This window comes from Melospiza melodia, chromosome 9 (assembly GCF_035770615.1).
Source record: "Melospiza melodia melodia isolate bMelMel2 chromosome 9, bMelMel2.pri, whole genome shotgun sequence".
In the NCBI taxonomy this organism is placed as follows: Eukaryota; Metazoa; Chordata; class Aves; order Passeriformes; family Passerellidae; genus Melospiza; species Melospiza melodia.
Genome location: NC_086202.1, coordinates 31,930,004 through 31,955,988, shown reverse-complemented (window position 1 = coordinate 31,955,988; position 25,985 = coordinate 31,930,004). Strand labels below are relative to the sequence as shown.

Here is a 25,985-nt window from a genome sequence, read left to right as displayed (position 1 = left end):
CCCTGCTTTGTGGTGTGTGACTTTGTGCATGGCTCTGGCTCCTCATGGTCCCATCTGTGCTCAGCAGGGCAGGGAGCCTGGCAATGGGGGCTGCTGCCTCTGGAGAAGGGACCAGGGGTGGGTTTGGGACACAGGTGCTGGGCATTGGCTCACTGCAGGCTGTGGAGCCTGTGCTGCCTTGGCTGGGTGGGATGGGATGGGATGTGCCTCAGGGTCAGGGCATGGTGCTGGTGGATCCCAAATTTCCCTCTGTGTTTTCCCCCTGTCTTGGTTTGGAAAGCCAGGAGTCTGCTAAGGAAGGCAGGAGCCTCCCCTGAAATGGAGAATGTAAACCCTCCCCACCCCTCCAAATTGCTATAAATTTTAAATTAAGGGGCTCTCAGGCAAAAATATGGGAGCAGGAAATAACAGTTCTTTAATAGGGAAAAGGGGAAAAATAAAAATAAAATAAACAATGCAGTACACTAGAACAACACTGACAGAGTCAGAACCCAACCTGACACCCTGTGGGGTGTTGGTGGCAGTCCCATTGGAATTGTGGCTGCAGCCCTCCTGGAGTGTCAGGGGTGGTTCTGTTGGAGCAAGGGGAATCTGTAGAGAAGGATGTATTCTTCCTCTGAAGATCCAGTGGAAGGAGAGACAGCTGCTGTTCCTCTGGGGAATCCCGTGGAGAAAGCCGTGCTGGTGTCTCAAAAACCTCTGGATTATATCTGGGTAGCAATGCTTGGCTCCTCCCTCTGGGCGGAGCATCTCCCAATGGGATGTTATAATTCTTATCAGCCATGCAGTGACATTCAATAGTCTGTTATCAGCAATGTCCCCTCCCAAGGGAGGTGTGAATGTGGTCACTCAAAGAGAGAGATAAGGCAAACTGCCCACCTGACAAAGGTAATCTGCCATACAGATGGTAATGCAAAACATCTTGCATTGCAACCTTCAACACCCCCAAACCTCAGGTGAGATCCACCTGCAGCCTCTGCTGTCTGGAGAGAGCAGCCAGGGCTGCTGGGGCTCCTCTGCCATCACCTGGGCTGTGAGCTTTGTGTTCCTGGGCTGGGACCCTTGGGTGGCTTCAGGGACCGTCACCACCTCAGTGATTCCCTTGCCCTGGGCGTTGTTGCCTCTCCCTCCCAGCTCCTGCTGCTCCTCGTTGCTTGGTGCCCTCAGAGAGGTGAACACAGCAAACCACCAGGCTGTAAAAGCTGGAATCTGGCATTGTGCTGCCCCAACCCCACAGAAATCATGGATCTCCCAGTGAATCCATCCTCTGTGGCCTCCAGCTGAGCTCTCAGGGTGTCTGTAGGGACAGGTTTGGGTGTGCAGGGGCAAACATGGACAGGAGGCTGAAGTTGGGAAAGAGAGGGGTCTGCAGCAGAAAAGGCTGGAAAAGGAAGGTTCAGGAAAGAGCTGGGCACACCAGGATCTCTTCCAGGAAGGTGGGCACTGATGTTGCTGAGATCCATCTGAATACAGGAATTTGGGGAAGGTTTGATAACCATAAATACAGGCAAGGGAGGTGTTGGAAGAGCATGAGAGCAAAGGCAGTGATTCCTTACTTTCCTGTGCTCTGGAAGGATCAATCCCATCAACTTCCCCTCCTGCTTTTACTCAGGACACAGCTAGGTGCTCATTCCTGGATACAGGAAGGTGGGGAAGGTTAAATACAGGGATGGCAGGTGTTGGAGGAGCATGAGAACAAGGGCAGTGATTCCTTGGCATTCCTGTGCTCTAGAAAGATCAATCCCATCAATTTCCCTCTCCTGCTTTTCCTGGGTGCTCATTCTCTTCCTGGATACAGGAATGTGGGGAAGGTTTGACACCCATAAAAACAGGGATGGGAGGTGTTGGAGGAGCACAAGAGCAAAGGCAGTGATTCCTTTGCTTTCCTGCTCTGGAAGGATCAATCCCATCAACTTCCCCTCCTGCTTTTCCTCAGGACACAGCTGGGTGCTCATTCCTGGATACAGGAATGTGGGGAAGGTTTGACACCCATAAATACAGGAATGGGAGGTGTTGGAGGAGCACAAACCAAGAAAGGACAGTGTTTGCTTTGCTTTCCTGTGCTCTGGAAAGAGCAATCCCATCAACTTCCCATCCTGCTTTTCCTGGGTGCTCATTCTCTTCCTGGATACTGGAAGGTGGGGAAGGTTAAATACAGGGATGGCAGGTGTTGGAGGAGCATGAGAACAAGGACAGTGATTCCTTGGCATTCCTGTGCTCTGGAAAGATCAATGCCATCAATTTCCCCCTCCTGCTTTCCCTCAGTGCTCATTCTCCTCCTGGTGCCAGAGCACTGCCCAAAGAGAAGCCACAAATTCCTGTTTTGGCAGCTTCTCCCACCCAGCTCCTCAGCTGTTGGCCACGAATGTTTGCCAGAAGCTTCTGTGGTTTCCTTCTGCATCCTCCCAACGCCTCTCCTGCCCCTGGCTGTCCCTGTGTGCTGCAGGTTGGGCAGGGAATGCCAGTGAGAACCAGGATTTGGGCATGGCACCCTTTGTTTAAATCAATAAATGTTTGGGCACCGCTCTGAGGCACTCTGCAGGACCAGGAGCTGGATTTTGATGGTCCCTGGGGTTCTCAAGGTTTGGGAGCAGACAGGGCTCCCATGATGGGGCTTTCAGCAGCAGCACAGCCCCTGCTGGCATGGGTGGACACGGATCAGCCCACCTTATTCACTTTATGACCATTTTTTCCCAAAAAAAAAAAAAAAACCCAGTGGGATTGAATTTGGATCTGCCCAAGTCTGCATTGCTCTTGAGGTTTTCCCAGTTTTGTGCCAGAGTTTTTTAGCTTGCCATGGGAAGTGCCCTGGGGCTGCTGCTGCAGCTTCTGATGAGGGATGGCACAATATTCCCTATTTGTGGTGAAGCTTTAACCCCTGGATAGATTTAAGGCACATCCCCTGGGGAATTTTGGGGTGTTCACATGTCTGGCCATAAATTATTAGCAGCAAAACGTCAGCATGAGTTGATTTTCCAGAAGGGCAGGAGAGTTCCTGCTCTTGAGGCAAGGCAAGCGAGGGTGGGGAAGGAAAGGCAAAGCACCCCAGGACAACATTTTAATTAAATTTGCCAGGTATCCCTTCAGCTCAGCTCTCTCTATGCAGGATTTTGAGTTCAGAAACTGCAATTTTGCTCCCTTTCCACTCAACCTGCCCCTCCTAAACTCTCCACGTGTGTGTTTTCCAGCAGGAAAACCACTTTTTGCCACCACAAAGAACTGCTCCCCCTTCCAGCTGCTGCTTGGAGCGGGGCTGTGTGTTTAGACCAGGGAAGAAAATCCACGTGTGGTGTTGGATTTTCACAGCCCCGGCGTGTCCTTGCCAAAGCCTGGCAGGGCTGTCAGCTCTGTGCAAACACTTTTATCTCCTGCCAGAAAGGACTTTGGCCATGTTCTGTTCAATGAACAACGTTATGTAAGAGGTTTCTTCATTGCTGTGAGAGCTCTGAGGGCCCTCACACCCCCTGAGGGGCTCAGCTCTGCTCATGCTGAGTGATGGTTGTTCCCAATTTTTGCTCAGGACCTGCCCAAACAGGCTGGAATCAAGGTTTTTATCCTGCAGGGATGAGTGAGGCCCTGACACTGGGGAATTGCCCATCATTACAGGTGGTTCAAGTGGTTTCTCAGCAAAAAAGGGATTTTTTTTCCCCCTAGAACAAGTGGGACAAAAATTATGCAGCCAGTTTCAGGAATCCTTCTAATTTTTTTTAAAAAAGTAATTTTTTAAAGTAATTTTTAGTCTCTTCACTGCCCATCAGAAGAGATTTTGTTTCAGAAGTTTTACAAAGAGTATTGTGGCCTGAGCATATTTAAGAGAAGAGTTTGGTTTTACCCAGTTAGTTTTAGTTTTACCCAGTTAGTTTTAGTTTTTCCCAGTCCCTGGATGGTTTACAGAAAGGGAGCTCTCCAAGAGACCAGGAAATGCTGGTTTTAAAGTGAAATTTGGGTGCTGTAGGAAAGGGGCCACTTCTCTGAAATTATCTGGTCTTGGGAAGGAGGAGGAAAATGAGGAAAGGGAAGTAAATGCTTCATGGGTTTATACTTCAAAGCAAATTTTCTTAATTTATTTAATTTTTCCTCTATAGAGATAGTTTGAATCCTCTTTCTTAATGATGTGAAGCACAAATTTCACTAGGGGAAGAAATGCACATTTGGCCATCTGTGTTGAGTGTTTTCCTTTGTGCCTGCTGTGCCTGGCTCCTCCAGCGGATCCATCCATCCATCCATCCATCCATCCATCCATCCATCCATCCATCCATCCATCCATCCATCCATCCATCCATCCACCCACCCACCCACCCACCCATCCATCCATCCATCCATCCATCCATCCATCCATCCATCCATCCATCATCCATCATCCATCCATCCATCATCCATCCATCCATCATCCATCCATCCATCCACCCACCCACCCACCCATCCATCCATCCATCCATCCATCCATCCATCCATCCATCCATCCATCCATCCACCCACCCACCCACCCACCCATCCATCCATCCATCCATCCATCCATCCATCCATCCATCCATCCATCCATCCATCCATCCATCCATCCATCCATCCATCCATCCATCCATCCATCCATCCATCCATCCATCCATCCATCCATCCATCCATCCATCCCAGGTGGGTTTGGACACTTCTCCTGCTGAGGATGGAATCCCTGGGCTGTTTGCAGCAGTGCTGAGGTAGCACTGATGGGGAGGAACCTTTTCTCAGCAGGATGAAGATTATATAAAAAGAATAATCATTTTCTTTAGACTCCTTTGGCACAAAATGGGGAGAAGCTGGAGGACTCCCGGTCTGGGGAAGGAGGATGGTCTGTGGGAACTTCTCACCTTCCTCACATTGCCACAGGCAGGGAGGCATTCAGAGAGATCTACCAAGCCCTAAGGTGTTTGCAGCCCAGAAATTGCCTTTTCTGCACCAAAAATCTCCTTGTTTCTGCAGTTCTGGGCCTGGACACGGCCAGGGGGAGGTGAGGAGCTGTGTGTGCCCAGCACCTCAGCAGGAAAACAATCTGAAATATTCCCCAGGGCATGTTTTGAGCTGTCACCAGTCTTCCTTTCCCTCCTCCACCCCAGCCACAGGTGGTTACAGAGCCACTCGTCCTCCTCAGCTGTTTGCATTTTGTGGGGTGAGGCTGGCAGCACTCTCCATCCCAAGAACAATTCCTGAAAATTCACTCTCTAATCGGCTTCTCCTGATGTTCCAGCAGTTATATATCATTTGCAGGATATAGATCACCAGCTCTTGCCCTTGCCCAGCCTGTTCCTGGCTCATCCCCGTGCCAGCAGAAGCTGCTCCATGGTTCTGTCTGTCCCCTCCAGTTCCCCCCAAGGCTTTGGGACCCACTTTGGGACCTGAGCATTCCCAGGGAGATCTGCCCGCCCACAGGGCTGTTTTCCAGGCCCTGCAGGTTCCTTGGGGATTACAGCCAGCAGATAAGGTATCTGGCAATCTCGTTTCTCCCCAGAGCCAGTCCAAAAAGCACCGGAGCCAAAGGGCAGAGCTGAACGTGACCTTGGGGCGCTGACGCAGCCGTTCCTGCCGTGTTAACCCTTGGATCAGGGATGCACCAGGGAAAGGTGATGGAAACTCTTTTCCCTTCCCTGAGAGGGCAGGCAAATCCCAGAGGTGCTCCCAGATTTTAATTCCCACCATAATGCTGGAAGGAGAAAGTGCTGGGGCTGGTTGGGTCTTCCCTCCCTGCTGCGCCAGCGTCTGAGGGCGTGATGGGTACCGTCCCCAAAGTGCCAAAAGCCTTTGGATAAAGCTGTTTCATCAGCTGGAGAATTTATCCAGGCCTAGCTGGGACTTGAAACTGGTAGGGGAAAAAAGCTGGGTTTTAACAGGGAAAGTTTTTGTTAAATAGAAAAATGTATTTTGCACTTAAAATACAATTGTGTTTCCGAGCTCTTCTAGTAGAGCATGGAAACCCTGAGCCCTGAACTTCCACGAGAGTCAGGAATCACATCCAGCCACCATCCCACAGGCTGGACCAAGCTGAAGAAAAATCATCCCCTTCCCAAATTCCTCAAGCAGCACTGCAGTCCTGGAAAGGTTATTTTGGGAGAGGGAGATGCTGTCTGCAGCCTAACACAAACACACCAGGGGAAAACCTTCCATCACCTCCTTGTGGGATCCCAATTATTGATTGGTTTCTCCTTATCTTGTGCCACTCTTGACTCACCACGGGGTTATTCAGCGAGAATTGTCCACCTGGACTTTCCAGCCTGGAGCTGGGAGCTGCTGGGGCAGGCAGGGGAACTCAGGTAAGGAGATTCCCTGGGATCCCATGGGGTTGGGGCTTGCACCTTGCAGTGGTTTTGGGGCAGTTTGATCGGTGGGGTGGTGAGCAGTGTGGGTGTGTGTGGTGCTGAGGGGTTCAGGCTGTGCTGGGATAGCTCTGGGCAGCTCAGGGGACAAGGAGGGCAGGAAGGAAACCTGTGGCTTGAGATTTGTTGTCACTGAAATATTTGCTCTGTGAAATTCAGCCCTGGCCACAGGTGCTGTGGCAGAAGGAGCTGATAAGAGAGGTGACCTGGAGGGAGTCTGAGTGACCCCTTGGCTCTCTGCTGGTGTCATTTCTCATCACTGCAGCCTTCTCAGGAGCAGCAGTGCTCATTCCAGCAGTTATTTCCTGCAGGTTCATTGTTCCCAGGGCACTTTCCCTGTGAGGAACAGCCTGCAGGCAGGAGCTTCACCAGAGCTGGCAAAGGTTCCAGCCAGGAAAATCAGATTCTCTGCTTCATTCTTCCCTCTCTTATCACAGAATAATCAGACTGGTGTGGCTGGGAGGGACCTTGAGGCTGAGATTCCTAAATTGATGTTTGTTATGGTGACAGTATCATGCTGAGCCTCAGCATCTCCTACAGCCACTCAGAGAGCACAGGACCTGGTGAAATATTGTGGGGTTTGTTCCCAGATCTCTCCAGAGGGGTGAGCAAAGTGTCTTGGGAGACACAGGGCTGGGAATTTGTCCTGCCAGGCCTGGTGTCAGGGAGTGATTGCTGCCAGCAGGAGACACATTTTTGTCATAAATTGAAATATAAATCTCCAATTCCCATCCTTGTCTATGCTGCTGCTGTCTCTGATGCTGAACTGGGGGACACAAACTGTCACTGTGATATTTTATGAACAATCCCTTTGCCAGGATTTTTTTCCTGAGAAGCTGAAAAACCTCAAAAAAGAAATGCAAACAATAATTATCTGATTGCTTGGAATGTGGTTTGGAGGTTGCTCACCAACAGGTGTATCTTTGATTGGTTCCATGTGAATTGTTTTTAATTAATGACCAATCCCAGTCCAGCTGTGTTGGGCTTTGGTCAGTCACAAGTTTTTATTATTCATTCTTTTCTAGCCTTCTGTCTGGATACTTTCTCTTTCTTTAGTATAGTTTCAGAATATAATGTAATATAATAATATAGTAATGTAATATAATATAATAATACAGTGATGTAATATAATATTATAGTGATGTAATATAGTAATATAATATAGTGATGTATTATAGTAATAGAGTAATATAATGTAGTATTATAATGTAATAAAATGTAATGTAATGTAATAATGTAATATAATATAATATAATAATGTAATATAGTAATATTACTATATTACTGTATATATAGTATATATACTGTCTATATAATATAGTGATGTAATATAGTAACATAGTAATATAATATAATGTAGTAATATAATGTAGTAATATAATGTAATAATATAATATAATATAAAACTATAATAATGTAATACAGTAATATAGTAATATTACTGTATATATAGTATATATATACTGTCTATATAATATAGTGATGTAATATAGTAACATAGTAATATAATATAATGTAGTAATACAATGGAGTAATATAATGTAATGTAATAATATAATATAAAACTATAATAATGTAATACAGTAATATAGTAATATTACTGTATTACTGTATATAGAGTATATATATACTGTATATATAATATAGTGATGTAATGTAGTAACATAGTAATATAATATAATGCAGTAATATAATATAATATAATATAATATAATATAATATAATATAATATAATATAATATAATATAATATAATATAATATAAATCAACCTTCTGAGAACTTGGAGCCAAATTCTCTCCCCTCCTCCTGGGGACCCTCACACCACCGCGACAACAAACAGCTCTGTGAGGGTGGATGTGAGTTCTGCCTGGGATGTGCCCCTCACTGGGATGTCCCACGGGCTCCCTTCTGCTCCCACAGCGGCCCCACCATGGCTGGGAAGAGGTCCCGGTGCTCCTTCTCCAAGCTGGAGCTGATCCTGATCGTGTGCCTGGTGCTGATGATCTCCCTCACCGTGGTGCTGCTGGTCCTGCACTTCCTCACCAGAAACACCAATGGCAAGTGCAGCCACCCCAGCCCCGTGCTCCAGGGGTGCCCAGGGCAGGATTTCAGTGAGGGGGGACAGGTGGAGGTCTCCAGGTCACTGCTGAGCTGTCACCACCGCCGAGCTCGTGCTCCTTCCGGCAGCGCTCTGGGCATGGATGCACGGCCCCGGGGTGGGCTGGGGTTGTTTGCAGGGATCCATCCCTTCCTTCCATCCTCCCTTCCCTCTCTGGGCCTGCTAGAGCCCCTCACTCCCAGGATTTGACCAGCCCCACCCATCACAGCCCCCTGATTCCTCCAAGCCCATCCCCAGGCACAGGGAATGAAGGTGTCAGGAGCTGGACTCAGCATCCCACCACTGGGACCTTCCAGCTTCCAGATTTTGGTCTCAAATTGGATATAATTCGCATTTGGAACTCAAAACTTCATGGTTTTAGGCTATAACATGTCAGAGTTTTGCACAAGTGATTCTCCTCTGTGTCAGAGCTCTTGGAGGAGGAGGAAGGATATTTCTAAAGAGGTGTCTCAGTTGGCTGGTGCCATTTTAAATGACAGAAGTGGCATCAGCCTGTGGCCAGTGTGTTTCCCTTCTCCTGTGTTTCAAGTGAAAGGCCAGGCTGGGAAGAAGGAGCATCCCCTGATCCCAAAGCAGCTGCCTGGGCAGGGCTGTGGGAACAGGGCAAGCACACAGAAATATTTCATGTTTTCCCACAGTGTTATCTCAGCCTGCAGTGATTTGTGGCTCTGGGATTTCCTGCCATGCAGATAGCTTTTCTGATTGATTATGATTTGATAGCCATCCATGGCTTTTCTTCCACGGGTTTGCCCATCCTGGAAGGATTCCTGCACCTTCCTGGTGGCTGGGGTGAGATGTGATCTCCTCTGGGAGAAATTTTCCTCACCATTTGCCTGGAAATCACTGCTCAGAACTGCTTTTCCCAGCTCTGAGCTTCAGCTGGCTCTGCTGTGGTTTTTTGGGGGGAAGACCAGGGCACCAGCACTGGACACAGGATGTGCTGGATGTCTCTCTCCTCTAGTCCTTTCCCAACAGCTCCTGACACACCATCCCTTTTTCTTACCACAGCTGAGCTGAATTGGCTGTGTCAAACAGCACCTGGACCTGGTTCCTGCGTGGTACTGGTGGGCCAGGAGGGTTAAACTGGGAGTGCTGGGCTGGTTCTGTGCATCCCCTCCCATCAGACACAGCCCAGGGACCCTCTGCAGAGATCCCTGGGTGGTTCCTCATGCCTGCATTGCCTTCACAGCCTCTGCACATTGAGAGATCCCCTCAGAGCACTCAGCCAGAGCCCTTTGGCCTCCTCTGTGCCCAGTTGTGCTGCTGGTGTGTTCCCTGATCTGCCATTTGATGTTCTCACAGATTGCATCGACAACATAGCAGAGGAGGCAAAGTACTTGGTGGGTGTTGGCAGAGCTGATTGCACGGGGCCTGTGGCACAGGTGCCTCTGGTGAGTTGGGGGAATTCCTCATGGGGTTGCTGAAATACTGATTTTTTCATCCTTTGGGAGTATTTTTTGGGCAGGATTTCCTGTTTAGAGCCTCTGCCTTGCCAAATGTGCGTTGCCTTCAAACAGAAATTGAGATTTCCTTGAGGTTTGGAGCAATGTGGGCTGGTGGGAGGTTGGAAGGGGGTGCCCTTCCAAGCCCAACCATTCCATGGAATGCAGGGCAAGCTTGGAGTTGTTGAATGACCCCACGGAAAAAGTAGAGGAATAAATGTCTCAATATTTATGATGGAGCTCTGTCAGAACTCAGGACATCCCTCTGGCTATCCTGGATGGCTCCAGCCCCTGCCAGGGGGCTCAGAGACCCTGGCACAGAGCCCAAGACACCTGTGCCTTTGATTATGACCCATGGAAAAAATTACCAACCTTATATGAAGAATTACAAGTCAGGAGAGTTTAAGTAGAATAATAGTTAGTTTGTCACGGGGTGAAAAATAGATTTTTGGGGTTTTTAGAATGGGAGCTTGGGGCCTCAAGATAGAGGAATTTGGGTGTGCCCTGTCCTTATTTTTTCTTCTTCTTGGCCTCCATCTTCTGCTGTGATGTTGGCACTTTGGATTGGTTTAGAGTGGAAGCTCACTGTCTAACATCGGTGATGGGTATTGGGAAGTTATGGTAAATAATGCACATGTAGTTTTTAGTATAAAAGACAACATCTCCTCTGAGGGCAGTCAGAGTGCCTCTGTGTGACCTGCTGAACAGACCTCAGCAGGCCAGAGACAGAATTTTATAGACAAGAAACAGTAAACAAAAAATGAGAAAAGAGGAAACCTGATGAGGAAAATGAGAACAGAGGAATCCCGACTCCTCCTTCGGCCGCCGGGCTGGGAAAAGAGACTCGTACGTGTCTCAGAGTGCCTGTGACCAACAGGAATGCCCAGCGAGCTCCTCTCTTGCAGATGGGCTACGCCAACCCCGAGCAGGTGGGCGGGGGGCTCCTGTCCCGCCTCTACAGCCGAGCCTTCATCGTGGCAGAGCCCCAGGGCTCGCGACGCGTCGTCTTCGTCAGCGCCGACATCGGCATGGTGTCCCAGAGAGTCCGGCTGGAGGTACCGGGGGCTGCAAGGGAGGGATCTTTGGGATCTCTTGGGATGGTGTCTCTGCTGGAGAAAAGCTCGGTAAATGAGGCTGGGCTTTGCTCGCTCTTCTGCTAGCGGGAGGATTACCAGGAGGTCATTGGAACCACAACTGAATTATCGTGGGGCCTCTAATGCAGCAGAAGGACGGGAATCAGAAAAATAGAAACTTCCACAGACAGTGAAGGGTTTGATCTGCAGCCTTGGGAGAAGTTTGGATTGATGGAAAAATAAAACACACAGATATTAAGCAGAAAAACCATAAACTTGTGTTTCCATAGTTGTAAGTAAGAATATGCCTTAAGTAAGTGAAAAACTGCACTGATAAGATGGTGGAGGGTTTATAATGTAGAAAACTGCACTGATAAGATGGTGGAGGGTTTATAATGTAGAAAACTGCATTGATAAGATGGTGGAGGGTTTATAATGTAGGGGTGTGGTTGTATAGAGTGAGCTGAGAGTTTAGAAGTTATAATAGAAGCATATGTGTATAAGTGTGGCAGAAGGCCATTGGGCAAAAGTGAAGTAAAGGTGGTAGGTTAGAAAAGCAAAATAAACCTTGTGGCATCTATCCATTGGGTTAGAAAGTTTTATGTTGCCTTGTAATGAAGAGACTTCTGACTACTTTGAGCTATGGCCAAGTGCTTGCTCCTCTAAAATCTCACAGCCTCTGAGACTGATGTTTATCTGAGCAATAAATGGCTCTTAGCCCAAAAATAGTCCCATTCCTTCATTACAAAGCAGTGACAAGGATAGGGAGGTGCTGGAGGACTGTGGATCCTCCTGGGATGATCTGGGATGCACTCTGGGTTGGATATAAAGGTCTTGTACCAGATATTCCTATTTTGAGCCTCCTGCCAAGCCAACAGCTACAAGCTCGTTGTTGTGCCAGGCAGAAGGAGAAGGGTGAGGAGGGGGATGGATGGATGGATGGATGGATGGATGGATGGATGGATGGATGGATGGATGGATGGATGGATGGATGGATGGAGGTGTTTTTGAGCACAAGAAGGGTTTTTAGGAGCACTTTCTCCCGCCCAGGTGCTGAAGCAGCTGCGCAGCAAGTACGGCGAGCTGTACCGGCAGGACAACGTCATCCTCAGCGGCACCCACACCCACTCGGGGCCCGGGGGGTACTTCCAGTACACCCTGTTCTGGATCACCAGCAGGGGCCTCGTCCAGCCAACCCTCAAGTCCATCGTGAATGGCATTGTGAAGGTCAGTGTCACTCATTTCAGGGTGTCGGTGCCCAGTGCAGCTCTGGCTGGGGTGTTTGGGGTGGCACAGCCTGCTTTGAGGTGGGCTTGCTTGTTTGTATTCTCAAAAAGCAGGAGCTTTGCACCCAACCCTTTCTTCAGAGACAGCTGTTGGTAGTTTATAAATGTTGTTGTAATTTTTGAGAATTTTACACAAGTTTAGGAAAAAATCCCAAGCAAGCACCCTCAGATTCCAAGAAAGGGTTGGGGATGGACAGGGAGGGAAAGAAAGAGATTTTCCAGATAACCTCCCACAGACTGACAGTGCCTGTCTTGCTGCTTTGCAGAGCATAGATATTGCCCATGAGAACATGAAGAAAGGAAGGCTCTTCATAAACAGAGGCACAGTAGAAAACAGCCAGATCAACCGCAGCCCCTTCTCCTACCTCGCCAACCCGCAGTCCGAGCGGAACAGGTAAAACCTCCCTGGGCAGGAGAAAAGAAATTAACTGCTTGAAAAGGGCTTGAAAGCTGTAGCTGCCCTCTCCAAGCATGAGGAATTGGTCAAGGATGTGACCTTGTGCTTTATTTAACAAACAAAGAGTCAGAGGGCATTGAAGTGCCATCCTTGGTGCACGAATTTGTGTTCTCTCCATTCCCTGGAGGCGCAGTGCCTGGGGACAGTGACAGCCACCGCTGTCCCCTCACCTTCCCACCTGGGTCCAGGCGCTTCTCCAAGGCCTTGCTGTGTGCTGGTGGTACCTGGAATGACCTTTTCACATCCTTGCTCAGCCTAGAGGGGATTTAACCTGCAGAGCATCAGAGCACGGCCCTGACTCTGATGGGATTTCCCTGCTCTGTTCCCATCCAGGTATTCCTCCAACACGGATAAAGAAATGGTGCTGCTGAAGATGGTGGATGTGGAAGGACATGAGCTGGGCCTCATCAGGTACTGACCAGCAGAGCAGCAGGTTTTTCTCCACACCCTCATTATTTTTTGTAGGAATTAAGGTGTTCTGTTTTCCCTCCTTTTTTTTACATCACTGACTCCTCCTGGTTTCTTTGAATATAAAAATCTCTGCAAAATAGAATTTATGGGTTACTGCAAGAGTCAGTTCGGGTCTGAAGGAGCTCTTGGTGGCCCTGATAATGACAGTGACAAATTCTTGTGGTCTCAAGGTGTGGATTGTTACACTCCCCCTGGTTAGGAAGGGACAGGATGGGAATATTCCACTCTTGTTAATCCATCCCCAAGCACTACGAGTCTCTGTGTGTATTCTCCCAAAGAAAATTCCCACAAATTTGGAATAGGAAAATTCAATAGGATTGAAATTCAATAGGTCAATTGCTGCTGCATAGAGTGAACAGAGCATTTTCACTTTTGTAATTTCACTTTAATTTCACTTTTGACCTCCTCCTCAGCTGGTTTGCAGTGCACCCGGTGAGCATGAACAACTCCAACCACCTGGTGAACAGTGACAACGTGGGCTATGCCTCCTACCTGTTTGAGCAGGAGAAGAACAAGGGAATGCTCCCTGGAGAGGTGGGAGCACCCAAAGGAATGGGGGAAACAGGGCTGGGACAGGGAGGGGTCAGGTGGGACAGCAGGGACACACAGGAACATAAGGACTGTGGTGAATGCTTTGATTTATTTCCTTTTTCAGAAGGGAAATTGGAAAGTGTGCTCTTGACTTTCCAAACTATAATCAGTGGTAGTAATTCAGACTGGAGGAATAACTCAGATTTATTTTGATTAAAATCTGGGGAGGTTTTGGTTGCCCCAATCCTGGAAGTGTTCAAGCCTTGAAGTGCCCCTGCAGTCAGCTCCAATAGTTCTCACCCCATAAATCAGTCATGGTGAGTGCCTGGAAGGGAAAAAAGTCCTGTGCCAGGTGCTCCAATGACCCATAAACATCTGATCAGCAACATGAGAAGCTGGGGAAGAGCTGAGGTGGAAGAGGGAGAGGAGGAAACACTGCACACCAAGGAGGTGTGAAGCTCCCCCTGAAATGGCACCGTGTGCATCCAGTCCTCCCCTGCTCCTCCTGGGATGTGCCTGAACCCCCAATCCAGAGCTCCCAGTGACTCGGGGAATAATCCAGAGTCCTGCTTGGTTCCTCTGTCCTTGGCAGGGCCCTTTTGTGGCCGCCTTCGCCTCGTCCAACCTGGGAGACGTGTCGCCCAACACGCGAGGCCCCTTCTGCGCCAACACGGGCGAGTCGTGTGACAACCCCCAGAGCACCTGTCCCATCGGAGGGGTGAGTGTGTCCCACCTGTCCCCACCCTCTGCTTCACCACTGGCCACGGGGACGGCACTAAAAAGTAAAAAATCCCCCTTTTTTGGGCCATCCTGGGTGCCATTCCAGGAATTTACCGCGCTTTGTCCCTCGCGCACCCGATTCTCCGGTTGTTCACCCCAAATTTAACCTGAGTGTAGCAACCTCATGGCTAATTTTGATGTGGCCTGCAAGAAGCCCTCAGTTCCCACAGCCTGGCAGTGCCAGATGCTCTCTCCATAATCACTGATCACCGCACAAATTTCCCAACAGGCATCCATGTGCATGGCCAAGGGGCCCGGGAAGGATATGTTTGAGAGCACCAGGATCATAGGGCAAAACATCTACTTGAAAGCAAAGGTAAGGGGTGTTCTGCTTTCTGAGTGTGTGTGAGTGCTGCTATGACAGGAATTCATGCTCATTTGAGCAGCTTGATGGATCTCTTCCCTCTGGATATTCCATATTCTATCTCCTACATTCCATAGTCTATCTTCTATCTCCTACATTTTTTATTCTATCTGTCTTGTACCTGCTTTGGTGAATGTTTGTAGATTCAAATCACTCTAAAGTTCCTTGGTTTTGTTTTTATTGGGTAAATGAGCTCTGCAACCAACTGGTGATGCCTCTGCCTGCTGTGGAATCAAGAGGACTTCAGAGCCTGGAATTTGTTAGGACAGTGTAGGAAAACTTAATGGTAGGGAAAAATTTCCTCAGGTAGAACACTTCTGAGGAAATTTAGAATTAAAAAACATATTTTAGAATTAAGACTTAAAAATTTAGAATTTAGAGCTAAAACCATAATTTAACATGAATTTAGACTTAAAACACATACTTTTATTTAGCTACATCCTTGCAGGTGTTGTCATTTGAAAATGCTGTTTTGGGGTTTTGATCTCAGCATTCCTCACTGGGATATGATGAGGATGTCCCCTCTCATCCTCTCCCCCTCCCTCCCATTCATCTCAAAGGCATCATGATGGGAAAAACTCTCCTGGGAGAGCTCAGAGACACCACCACACAACACTTGTGGGCCAGCTGTCAGGAGTGCAGTAAATACCAGCAGCACTTCGAGGCAGTGAGTAGAGCAAAACTTCTTTCTCACAAAAAAGATTTTTTTTCTGCTTGGTCTGAGATGTGAGAAATGCAACCAGGGGAAGGGAGTTGCCATCCTGCTGCAATAGGGGCATATTTGAGCTGTAAAAGAGAAGTGTCCTCCCTCCCTGAGACAGGGAGAGCTTGCAGGTGACAGAAACAAAGGGACTTTGGGAATTAGAGATTTGCATTAATATAGAATTTGCAGTCAACGAGGGGAGAGAATGATGCATCTGACTCCATCTTATCAGAAGGCTAATAATTACTTTATTGTACTGTATTATTCTCTGTTATATTACACTATATTACATTACATCTAAACTGGACCTGCCAAGCACTCAACTCTGCACATAATGCACAGAATTTCGTGGCTGTCACCCCACAGTCCCAACACACACAAGGAAACAAAACCCCATCACTCTGGGTAAACAATCTCCATATTGCATTCTACTTCTGCACAAACACAGGCACAGCAAATGAGATAAGAACTGTTTTTCCTTTCTCTGAGGTTCAGAGAATGTGAATCTCAGAAATATTCTTGGGAAGAACTGTGCCTTGCTTTTCTCTGTGAAGGGAAATGTGGCCACATATTAACACGAGCAAATATCCATACGGCTGTTCCTGACCGCTTGTCCCACAGGGATTTTTTCCACCTCGTGTGTCCCTTAGGAGCTGTATGAAAAGGCCTCCCAGGAGGTGACAGGACCCCTGAGCTCAGCCCACCAGTGGGTGAACATGAGCAGCGTGTCCGTGGAGCTCAACGCCACACACACAGTGAGAACAGCAGGAAACCCCCTGTTCCCCCAGCAGCACCTGCCACCAGCAGGGAAAATGGGCTTTGTCCCGTTTTTCCCTGCATCAACACCTGACACAGTGAGGGAAAATGTCTCTTTTTCCTTTACTTCTCCCCTCCTGATTTAGGTCCAGACCTGTAAACCAGCCCTGGGGCACAGCTTTGCTGCGGGGACCATTGATGGAGTGGGGGCTTTAAACTTCACCCAAGGTAATTTGGGGCAAATCCCAGTGGGGCATCCCCCAGATGGACTGACAGCCCTGCAGTCACTTCACAGCATCCAAATTGGGAAGGTGGAGGAAACCAAACAAACCTTGCAGGTTTGTCTGTGGCCATGTGGGAAAAGGATACGGCCAAAGGAAGGAGAGCAAGGGGATGGGATGGGGAACAGGGAGAAGAAAGAGCTGGTTTGGGGCTGTCCTGCTCATTTGTCCTCCTTCCCTGGGAGCAGGGAGTGTCTGAGAGCTGCAGGGGCAGCTGAGGAACAGAGTTTAAAACAGAGTTTAAAGGTGTTTCCCCCTCAAGGCTCAGTGGAAGGGGACCCGTTTTGGGATCAGATCCGGGACCAGCTGCTGGGAGAGCCCTCGAACGAAACCAAAGCCTGCCACCAACCCAAGCCCATCCTCTTCAACACAGGAGAGGTAAGGACACACCTGGGGGGGGTGCAGGGATCACTGGGCTGGGGTCAGGGATCCCAATCCCTCATGGCTTTGTCAGGGAGCTCTGGGATGCCTGCTGAAGAGCAAGGATGGAGCACGGGCTGCCTGGGATCTGCTGCTCCCCCGATCCAGCCCATCCCCATGCTCAGGGCACGGCCTGGTGTTTTCTGAGCTCTGCTTTACAACTCTGACTGGAAATTGCTGCCCCTTTTCCCACCTGATGCTCCCTTGGCACTGAGGCAGATGCTGCTGCTGTGCACAGGGATCATGTCCAGGGTTCTTCAGAGCACTTAAACGAGGCCATCTGCGTAAGGAAATTCATTGTTATTCCTTTCACCAGCCTCGTTAAAAGCTTCCCTGCTGTCACTCCGTGTTCCATCAGCTCCTCACCTCAGCTGTCCCCAAAAGAGGCCCCAGCTCCTCCAGGCAGGATTGTGTTACTGAGAGTAAATTACACTTTATTCTTCGGGCTTTTGCACATTTTAGGGATGCTCTGGCAGCCCTCCTGCTTCTGATGTGCTTCACAAACTTTTGTCATTCATGGTTTGCCCCCAGCAAATTGCTCCTCAGGAAAAAAACCCCATTTTTTGGCTTACTGGAATGGGATTTTTCATCTCCTCATCAATCCCAATTCTATCCTTTTCCCATGCAGATGAAAGGTTTCTAGGTGCTACCCTGACCTTCTTTACCCACTTTCCCTAAACTTGCCCCTCTAGCAACACCTTATTTAGGGTTTTTTGCCTTATCTATAGTATTTACTTGTGCCTTCTGTGACTCTTATGGTCAGACATCGCATGAAGGTAAAACATGTTCTCACGTGTTTCACAAATAAATTTAGTTTACAAATAAATTTTAGATAAATATATATTATAATATAAAATAGATAATATTTTATATTATATTACTAATATATTAATATATTAATATATAAATAGCAAATATATAATATATATTAAATAATTATATAATTATATATATTATATATAATATATAACTATATAAAATATATATTATCTATTATCTATTATATATTATATATTTATATATACAATATTGTATATTATTCAATATAATATATATTGCATATATTATATATATTATTATTATATAAAATAATTTTATATAATATTTTATAATAATACATAATATAATATATTATATGTTATATATAATAATATATATAATAATTTCTATATTATATAGATTAGTTTACAAATAAATTAAATTTACAAATTAATTAATTTTAAATAAATAAATAAATTTATCTGCCTGGATGATGGCTGTAGGAAGGAAAACACCTCAGATTGTTTGTTTTCTACTAAACCAGAGTATCTATATGCCCTTTTTCCTCCCCCTCAGATGACCTGGCCCCACCCCTGGCACCCCGACATCGTGGATGTGCAGATTGTTGCCATCGGGTCCCTGGCAATCCTCGCTGTGCCCGGGGAGTTCACGTGGGTATTCCTTGGCTCCTGCTGCATTTACTGCAGCCAGATTTCCCTCCAGCCTCCTGGAGCAGTTCTGCCTGCAGGTAGAAAGGGGGGCAGGCTCAGAATTGTCCCCAGACTCGCCCTGAGAATGACTGAGATGCACACAGGCATCCTGAATCGCTTTGGTTGCAACAAAATGCAGTTTCAAGGAAACCAAAAGAATTTTGTTAACTTTGATTCTGTTTTTGGCACCACAAACGCCCCAGGGATGAATTGTACTGACTGTTGGTGGTGCAGTGATGCAAATTTAAATAGGATCATGATTTATCTCCAATACCTTTATTTCTACCCTGCCCTGGGGTGCCTCCAGCCCCTCCCTGGCTGTGGTGATGGGTGTGAAATATTTTCAGGTGTTTTGGTTGAACTTGAGCACAGACACTTTTAAGGGATGTTGGGCAGTGCTGTGGGAATTCCTGGTGGGTGCTGCAAGTCCAGCCAGCAATTCCTGCTTTAGATCCCAACTCCAGGGGGGGGTCGGGCTGTGCTGCCAGGGAACAGGGACAGGACAAGGGGAAAGGGCCTCAGGCTGGGCCAGGGGAGGCTCAGCTGGGACAGCAGCAGCAATTTCTGCATGCAAAGGGTGCTCAGGCCTTGGCAGGGGCTGCCCAGGGAGCTTTGCAGTGCCCAGCCCTGCAGGTGTCCCAGGCAGGGCTGGAGGTGGCACTCAGTGCTCTGGGCTGGGCACAAGGTGGGCACTCGGCACAGCTGGGACTCCAGGGGCTGGCAGGGATTTTCCAGCCTCAATAATTCTGGGATTCCATGATTCTGGAGCCTGACTTTGTTCCCTCCATACCCCAGGACCATGTCTGGACGCAGGCTGCGGGAGGCTGTTCAAAGGGTGAGTAGCTGAGGTTCCCCTGAGCTCAGCACATCTGGAATTCTCTTCAGCTCCTGCTTCTTCCCTCCTCTCCTCCCAGCTGGGCTCACGGGGCTCGTGTCCCACAGATGTTTCCTTCTCCCATTTTCCTCAGACAGATTTTCCATCTGCTTCCTGACAGGCAGGAGGAATGAATATCCTCCCCAAAACACCAACTGATCGGGTTTCAGTCCATTAAGGCAATTCCTCAGGGATCCAGGCACAACTGATGCCAGCAGGAGCTTGGCTCTGGGATGGAGGGGCTCAGCTCCTTAATCCCTACCAGAATTCTGCAACATGAGAACAACTGGGAAAAAAAAAGGCAAAAGTATTTTTTCCATTTGATTGACACATCCTGGTTGCAGCCTAAATAAAATCCCAATCCCAGATGCTGTCTCCACAATTCACTGGGCCTTTCTCATACTTACATTCCTGATTTTTTTAGGAGTATACAGACATCAACTTCCAAAAAAGACCCCCCTAGATTTACTGGAATGTGAGGCCATTTGTCCTCTTTTTCTTTGGAGAGTGAATAGGTGACCTTAAAAAAGGAAAATTGCTCTTGTATGTTTGCATTCCTGGGCATCCAGCCCCCTTCCCACCATAACTTTGTATTCTGTCCTGAATAATAATAACAATAACAATAATAATAATAATAATATTGATATAAAATATCAACAATAAAAAAACCAATATAGTTGTGCATTAAGCACGTGTTTCAAGGTAAGGGTTTTATTTCCTTCCTTAGGAATTTGATTCCCATGGATCACCAGGGATGAACGTTGTGATTGCAGGCCTTTGCAATGTCTACACCCACTACATTGCCACCTATGAGGAATACCAGGTAAATGTTAAAACTGGGGATTGAATCTGTCTAAGTGAGTTCACCTTTTGGCTCCAGGGGCTAATCATTCATGTGAAATTATGTGTGTTTAGAGTTCTCCTCCTTTGCCACAAAACAGGCAGGGAGAACCAGGAGGGAAGTTTGGAAGAACTGGGGTTGGAAGAATCCCACTCCGAAAAGTTGGAGGGGTGGCAAGTTGTATCATAGGCCTTTAAAAGAGGGTTAAAAGCTGTGCTAATTGCAAGAGCAAAGAAGGTAAAAACTGTGCTCCCTGGAAGAGAAAAGAGGGTAAAAACTGGAAGAGCAAACAGGCCCTCCTTGTTTGCAGCAGGTTGGAGAATGAGGAGGAACCTGAAATTGCAGCAGAAATACTTTGGCAAGTTCTTGGGACTGTCTCCTTATCAGAAAGGGAATAAATAACCCAGTGCTGATCTTGAGCTGGCTGGGATGGGATGTGCAAACCACTCAGGAGCCTTCCCAATCCTCCTCTCCCAAATTTGTCCTTTCCAGCTTCAACGATACGAGGCTGCCTCGACTATTTATGGGCCACACACCCTTTCTGCTTACATCCAGCTGTACAGGGGCCTGGCCAAGGCTATTGCTCTGGTAAGCAGCATTTCCTACATGCCACAGGCTGCTGGGGACATCTAAATCTTAAGTCAGTGGTGGTGGCTGTTCCTTACTGAGGCCACTTGCTGTGCTTTCTCTTCTGAATCCGCCTTGAGAAATGGTATGAAAATAATTCCTGTAATGGGGCCCTGACACCACTTGAGAAATCCTGGGGGTTTTGCAGCTCAAAGTGGAGGAAATCAGTACCTCCAACCTTTCAGCACAGCCTGAAGTTGCTGCTTTTCTACCAAAAGGGAAATAAACCTGCTGTGGTTTTGGTGTACCTGGCAGTGCCCATCCCCACTGTGACCATGTGAAATGGGCAGGAACAGTGGGCAGGAATATGCTGGGATGTTCTGGGGCTGGGTTTAGGAGCAGCAGGTGTCCTGCAGGGATTATTCCTGCAGGCAGAGCACAGCTGGATCTGTGCTCCTCTGCTTTGCTTTCACGCTCACTTTATTATTCCTACAATCTGTGCCAGCAGAGGCTGGGCGGCAGAGCTGTGCTTCCTCAGGGAATCCTGGCTGTCCGGGTGGATGTTTAACAAGCACATCTTCCCTCTCCCAGAATGGCACTCAGGAGCTGTCCCCTGGTCCAGAGCCCCCATTTTTCAACGTAACCAGCCTGACCCTGCTGCCTTCTCTGAGCGCCGAGAGCGCACCGGCCGGCAAAACCTTTGGGGATGTGCTGGAAGAAGTGAGACCGCAGTATCGAGAGGTGAGAGCTTCAGGGAAGCCCTAAAACCTGCTGGAGAAATTGCCTTTAAGTTCTTGCCCCTCACCCCACAAGCCAGTGAGTTGTGGTGCCCTCAGACCAAACCAGGTTTCGTGTCTCTGGTAGGCAGGGACAGGGCATTTCCATGCCCATGCACTGAATGGGAATAAAATGGGTGGATAAAGGGGGAAATAAAAGCCCCTCACTCAGCACAAAGCAGATTTCCCCTTCTGCTTCAAAACAAAATAGCTGTTGATGAAGTAGGCAAATATTTTACAGGGATTTTTTACAAGCAGCAATCAGGTCACCTTTGATGCCTTTGCCGTGGAATGTAAATGAAATGAAATCAAAGTGTCAGAAATGGTTCTGTTTGCGATGCTCAGCGTTTAGATAAGATGTTCAGAGCAAGAGTTTCTCCTCATTGCTGTCTCCTTACTCCCTGCAGTAAGGCAGGGAGGCATTCTGAAAAATCTCCCTTATTTCCTCCCTTTTCTATGTGCAGTGATGGAGTTCATCCAGCACACAGGACAAGTGGAATATCAAGGCCCAGAGCAGCAGTTCAAAGCACAAATTGCCCACTGCTGCTGCAACAAGTCGAATTATAAATAATTTAAAACAACAGCAATGACAAACCAAGCACAACAAAACACCACAAAACCAACCCACCCTTAAATACATCAAATGAGCTCTTCAAAGGATGCTCTTAACGTGCTGCTTAGCCTTTAATGCAAATCTCAATTTCACACCCAGGGAGAAGTTGCTGAAGTGACTTTTGTGGGTGCAAACCCCAGGAACTCTGCAGAGAACGCAGTAAGTGTGATGGAATGATGCTGGAACTGGGGTGTTTGGGATTGATGGAATGGTGCTGGAATTGGGCTGTTTGGGATTGATGGGATGATGCTGGAACTGGGGTGTTTGGGATTGATGGAATCATGCTGGAACTGGGGTGTTTGGGATTGATGGAATGATGTTGGAATTGGGGTTTCAGACTGATGGAATGATGCTGGAACTGGAGTGCTTGGGATTGATGGAATGATGCTGGAATTGGGGTGTTTAGGATTGATGGAATCATGCTGGAATTGGGGTGTTTGGGATTGATGGAATGATGCTGGAACTGGGGTGTTTGGGATTGATGGGATTGATGGGATGATGTTGGAGCTGGGGTGTTTGGGATTGATGGAATGGTGCTGGAATTGGGGTGCTTGGGATTGATGGAATGATGCTGGAACTGGAGTGCTTGGGATTGATGGAATGATGCTGGAATTGGGGTGTTTGGGATTGATGGAATGATGTTGGAATTGGGGTTTCGGACTGATGGAATGATGCTGGAACTGGAGTGTTTGGGATTGATGGAATGATGCTGGAGCTGGGGTGTTTGGGATTGATGGAAGGATGCTGGAACTGGGGTGATTGGGATTGATGGGATTGATGGGATGATGCTGGAATTGGGGTGTTTGGGATTGATGGAATGATGTTGGAATTGGGGTGTTTGGGATTGATGGAATGATGTTGGAATTGGGGTTTTGGACTGATGGAATGATGCTGGAACTAGAGTGTTTGGGATTGATGGGATTGATGGAATGATGCTGGAACTGGGGTGATTGGGATTGATGGGATTGATGGGATGATGTTGGAGCTGGGGTGTTTGGGATTGATGGAATGATGCTGGAATTGGGGTTTGGGATTGATGGAATGGTGCTGGAATTGGGGTATTTGGGATTGATGGGATGATGCTGGAACTGGGGAGTTTGGGATTGATGCTGGAACTGGGGTATTTGGGATTAATGGGGTGATGCTGGAACTGGGCTGTTTGGGATTGATGGATATTTGGGTATTTTGATCAAATATCAAATGGATATTTGATTTTTTCTTTGCTGGGAGACCAGGGGAAGATGGAAATGCTGTGCTTTGGGAATTCACACCACCAGCAAGCTCTTGAGGCAACAAAGTGAATTTGGGCTGTTTATGATCTCTTTATATTATTGAAGTTGTATGTGTTAGGCCAGGCTGGTATCCAGGACAAACCTGGCCTCTAATTCCCATCCTACCACCCTGCTGCTTTATTTTAACTAAACAAAGGGAAATTAGAAAAGCACTGAATTCATTCCATCACTCACCTTGCATGGACATTGTGACTGCCTATTTTCTTCCTACAGATAAATTCTTTGCATTGTTTATCAGCTTAAATTTGTGCTTTGGCAGTAAAATATAACAGTAATTCCCACATTTGCCAGTAAAGCATGAGGAAGCAGAGTCCCTATCCAGTTTAAAGTGCCACAGAAGGTGGGACCTGCCTGTCCCTTCAGTGTCTGTCCTGACTCTGGTGGTTTTGTTCCAGACTGAGCATAACTTCCTGACGGTGGAGAGATACTCCAACATTTCCAGCAGCTGGCGTGTGGTGCTGAACGACGCCTCCTGGGACACCAGGTGGGTGCCCTGAGCAATTTCCCTGTCCCACAGAATCCAGGGGCTCATTCCAGTCTAACCTGAAGGGCTTCATTCCAGAGCTCCCAGCCCCAGGTTAGTCTTGGCCCTGCAGGTGATGCTCTCCAGATGATATCTGGGGGGGGTAATTTGGCAAAAGTGGTGTTCCCCTTGGCTCCAGAGTCTGGAATGGAATTTGGGAAAGAGAGGAGGAAGGGCAGGAATTACAGAAGGTTTCTGGTCCAGCTTGCTCCTAGCCTATATCCATCCCTCTGACACACTGTGGGGATGAATAAGATGCTAAAGAGAAAACAGGAGAGACTCACAGGGAAAACTGGCCAGATGTGCTGTGCAGCATAAACAGAAAACAATTTTTAAAAGCTTGGAAGAAAGAAAAGTGAAGGCAGGAGGTGTCAGATTTCTGGAGAAATACCCACAAAGCAGCAAGGCTGGTGACACCTTTCAGAGCTGTAGGTGAAGCTTCATTCCAGAGCTCCCAGCCCCAGGTTAGTCTTGGCCCTGCAGGTGATGGTCTCCAGAGGAGGATCAGCTCGTGTTTGAGGGGGTTATTTTGGCAAAACTGGTGTTCCCCTTGGCTCCAGAGTCTGGAATGGAGGCTTGCAAATTTGGGAAAGGAAGAAGGAAGGGCAAAAATTACAGGAGGTTTCTGGTCCAGCTTGCTCCTAGCTATATCCATGAATAAGATGCCAAAGAGAAAACAGGAGAAACTCACAGGGAAAACTGGCCAGATGTGCTGTGCAGCATAAACAGACAACAATTTTTAAAAGCTTGGAAGAAAGAAAAGTGAAAGGTGGAGATGTCAGAATTCTGGAGAAATATCCACAAAGCAGCAAGGCTGGTGACACCTTTCAGAGCTGTGGGTGAATCTTCCTCAGCTTCCCAAGGGCTCCCTCAGAGCCAGCTGAAAAATCCCTCGTGTCCAGATGATGTGTGGGGTTTCAAGGCTGAGCATTCTCTGCAGATTTTGGGGCTTGAACAGAAAGGTTTTTGCACAAGGAGTCTGTAAAAGAAAATGGGCTTTTGATGTGGGAATGGGTGCCAAAAGTCCTGAGCTCAATAATTACAGATTTTGTGATTTAAGTGAATATTCTGCCTCTCAGTTTAGCTCTGCCCCTGCACAGTGAGGACTTTAAGACGCTCCAGGGAAGTTTATTTTATCTCGTGGCACACAGTGAGCTCCAATGAAACCTGGATTTCCTTGCTGACTGCAGTTTTGGGCCCGTTTTGCAGGTTTTACTGGAGCAAAGGCACCCGTGGCCAGAGCAACGTGACCATTGAGTGGCACATCCCGGCTGGCACGGAGGCCGGCGTGTACCGGCTGCGCTACTTCGGGCACTACAAGAAGAGGGTCAACTTCCTTCGTGTCATCTCTGTCCCCTTTGAGGGCTCATCCTCAGCATTTCAAATCACAGCTCCATAGGTGGCCCCCTTCCCTAAAGGAATGAGCAGGAGATTTGGTGTCTGGCCTCTTGTGGGTTCTCTCCAACTCCAGGTGATTCCGTGATGCTCTGGGAGGGTTTTTTGGTCACTGCTGCCCCTCGAGTGCTGCTGGTTGTCATTTGATGTGCAAAGATTGACTCCCTGGGAAGTTTTGTCTTTTCCCTACAGCTGAGTCTCCTCAGTCAAGTGGTTTCTGTCCTGGCCAGGCCAGATTCCAGCTGATTCTTATTGTAATGATGATGTAAATTCTTCTTTACTCATTAAACCTGTGTGTATTGATGGTGAACAGGCTCTCCTGGAGGGAATTAGATGGAAATCAGTAAGAACTGTATTCATGAGTCAAAGCTGTGGGTGAGGCTGCCCTGAACAGACCCCAGCCTGCCTTGCTGGAGCATCAGGAAGGACCCAAGGCCATCAGGCCACCCAGAGTCACCTACAGGTGGGTCACCAGAAGGGTTTGTGGTCCCTCTCCAACCCACACAAGAGTTAATCCAAGCACAGCTTGGATTGCTACCACTGCAGGGTACAAGGACAGTGCCCAAACCTGTTGGCTGAAAGGGTTTCACCACAAAAAATGGAATTC

General features: G+C 47.7%; 1 protein-coding gene across 1 annotated transcript; it reads left to right on the top strand.

Moving 5' to 3' along the window:
- The first annotated feature begins 6,198 nt into the window (after window positions 1-6,198).
- LOC134421687 (putative neutral ceramidase C) lies at window positions 6,199-25,662 on the top strand. Its single transcript, XM_063162867.1, has 21 exons — window positions 6,199-6,281; window positions 8,266-8,402; window positions 9,767-9,855; window positions 10,812-10,961; window positions 12,030-12,206; window positions 12,532-12,659; window positions 13,056-13,133; window positions 13,607-13,727; window positions 14,317-14,442; window positions 14,734-14,820; window positions 16,222-16,326; window positions 16,474-16,555; window positions 16,871-16,986; window positions 18,364-18,458; window positions 19,293-19,332; window positions 20,099-20,194; window positions 20,705-20,800; window positions 21,371-21,520; window positions 22,268-22,327; window positions 23,856-23,944; window positions 25,193-25,662. Exons 2-21 carry the CDS (start codon window positions 8,276-8,278, stop codon window positions 25,380-25,382), a joined length of 2,202 nt encoding a protein of 733 aa, XP_063018937.1. The 5' UTR covers window positions 6,199-6,281; window positions 8,266-8,275; the 3' UTR covers window positions 25,383-25,662.
- Window positions 25,663-25,985: the final 323 nt, after the last annotated feature.